General features: G+C 45.4%; 1 protein-coding gene across 1 annotated transcript; it reads left to right on the forward strand.

Moving 5' to 3' along the window:
* Window positions 1-278: 278 nt before the first annotated feature.
* LOC104543722 (voltage-dependent L-type calcium channel subunit beta-4-like) lies at window positions 279-854 on the forward strand (the record flags this gene model as incomplete). The annotated part of the gene is made up of 2 exons (XM_010188396.1): window positions 279-398; window positions 732-854. Coding segments are annotated over 2 exons (243 nt in total), but the record flags the coding sequence as incomplete, so codon positions are not given.
* Between the last annotated feature and the right edge of the window lie 1,470 nt (window positions 855-2,324).

The raw sequence follows: 2,324 nt of genomic DNA on the forward strand, positions 1-2,324 counted from the left end.
ACAGTCTTGAATCCAAGCATGTCAAGCAGGATTGAGATACGGGAAAGATAAGTAGGAAAATGCAGAGATATTTGTCTTAGTATTTTTGTCTTTGGCTCAGTGCACCCGATCAGTAAAGCCACGTTATTTCTCTGTTCACTTCTGCAGAGTTTTTGTGCTACCAACACCATGTAAAACCCACTGAAAGAAGTCAAGTAACAACTACTGGATGAATCTGACCGGGGCGGGGGTTTCTGTTCCTTCCACACATTTTCTTAACGACACGGCTTGCGTTTCAGGGCTCAGCAGACTCGTACACAAGCAGACCCTCGGACTCGGATGTCTCTCTGGAAGAAGACAGGGAAGCGATCCGGCAGGAACGAGAGCAGCAGGCGGCCATACAGCTCGAGAGGGCAAAGGTGGGTTCTTTGCAGCCTCAGTAATGACTCGGTTACCTGGCATTGATTCAAATTCACACCGTTCCTTTATAGCCATGCTGCTGTCTTCTGAAACAGTTTGGCAATGGAGTGAAGTTAACGCTAAGACGTCTGGGGGAATGTTGTGTGTGTTTATTGTGTAAATGAGGATCTGCTCAAGGGAGCTGAACTGTGCAGCTTATGGGAAATTATTAGGTCTGAATTCTGGTGTAATTGGCAAATACTCTCTGCTAGGTTTTCAGTAGTTTGATACAAGAAATCAGTTCGTGATCCAGAAAGGTTTCTGCTGTTTCTGATACGTGTTCCTGTTTGCAGTCCAAACCAGTGGCGTTTGCTGTTAAGACCAATGTGAGTTACTGCGGAGCTCTGGATGAAGATGTCCCTGTCCCAAGCACTGCCATCTCCTTTGATGCCAAGGACTTCCTACACATTAAAGAGGTAAAACTTCGTGTCACAGGAAGGAAATAACACCTCGCTGCATTTTAACCCCCTTCAACGTGGTGGATGCAGATTCTTTTCATTAAAAGATCAGAGATTATGTGATAGAAGTGGATACCATTGATGAAAAAATCACCAGGTTACACCAGCTCTTCATAAAGCCCCAGATAGGCTTGTAAGGGAGGAAATAAATCTTAGAGTAATACAGTTAGAAAAGGAGATATTGAAGAGGATGGATACAAAAATAAGGGAATAAATGGACCCTGAGTATGGCTTTGGTAGAGAAAAACACATTTCTTTGCATGTTTTCTGCAGTTCTTTATCTGAAGCGAGCTCTCCAAATTTGCATAAACCCCTGGTGTTTTGTAGATTTTTACATAGGCTTGCAGCTTGCAAAAACACTTCTTTATCTCTGCATTCTGGGTTAATTTTAGGCTGTTCAGTACTCTCATCTGTCTCTTTCTTTGAACATGTGTCTGTCATCGCTTCAGAGCACTCATCTCCCTTACACTGAGCATATTTTGGGGGAAAACACCTGCTTCTGCACCTCTGGAGGCAGATAAAGGATAAATCCTTTCTCTATGGGAAGGACACAGGGGACGCAGCTGATTCCCTTGTTCCGTTTTCTCCAACAGATGGAAGTTTGATGGGTTTTGGTTTTTTTTTTTAATATTTGTGTGGAACGGTGCTTAAACCCCTGTTGAAGGAGTGGATCTGCCTTTCTGTGCATGCAGAATTGGTTGTCTCCTTCCTCATTCCCCAAAAATGTGTTCTGTCTGGCACCACACCTGGGTGTGCACCACCTTCTAACCCTGCTCCCCATCAGGGAAAGGTCCTTTATTTGCACTCAGTGTTGGATGCAGACAGCCACATCCTTTACAGATCGCTTTCCCAGCTACCTTTCCCAGAATGCTCCCATCCACACCAGTTCAATTTTGGGATTGACAGCATTTCAGGAGCGGTTCCCCATGCTGGAATCTGTATCTGCATGGAAAAAGGCTTTGCAGAATTTGTTTTTTGGGGATCTGCTTGGTCTAGGACAAGCGTGGTCCCAGATTTTAGCATAGCACTAGAGCAGGGAGGAAGTTAGATCACTGTGCCGAGAGGATGAAGCAGCAGCAGTGAGCGATGAGCTGCTATATTGAGATGTGTCCTGCGCGTCTCATCCGTCTCCTCAAGACCATACATTACGTACTTCAGGGATGAAGTGGCAGCAAATCTGACGACGCAGGAGGAGTCATGGGCATGGCAAGCAACGGGGATGAGCTGTGGTCCTCCCACATCACGCGCAGAATAGCACATGGGAGGTGGTGACTGTGTGCAGAGAGCCCTGCGCGTCCCTTGCACTGCTCAGATATTCCCAGCATCCTGCTGGTCCTGAGCTCCTGTCCACCATCGCTGCATGTCTGTGATGTGGATTATGCATTGTATCTATTATATAGAAATAAAGACTATATATATATATATATA

Source organism: Mesitornis unicolor, unplaced genomic scaffold (assembly GCF_000695765.1).
Source record: "Mesitornis unicolor isolate BGI_N332 unplaced genomic scaffold, ASM69576v1 scaffold26747, whole genome shotgun sequence".
Classification (NCBI taxonomy): domain Eukaryota; kingdom Metazoa; phylum Chordata; class Aves; order Mesitornithiformes; family Mesitornithidae; genus Mesitornis; species Mesitornis unicolor.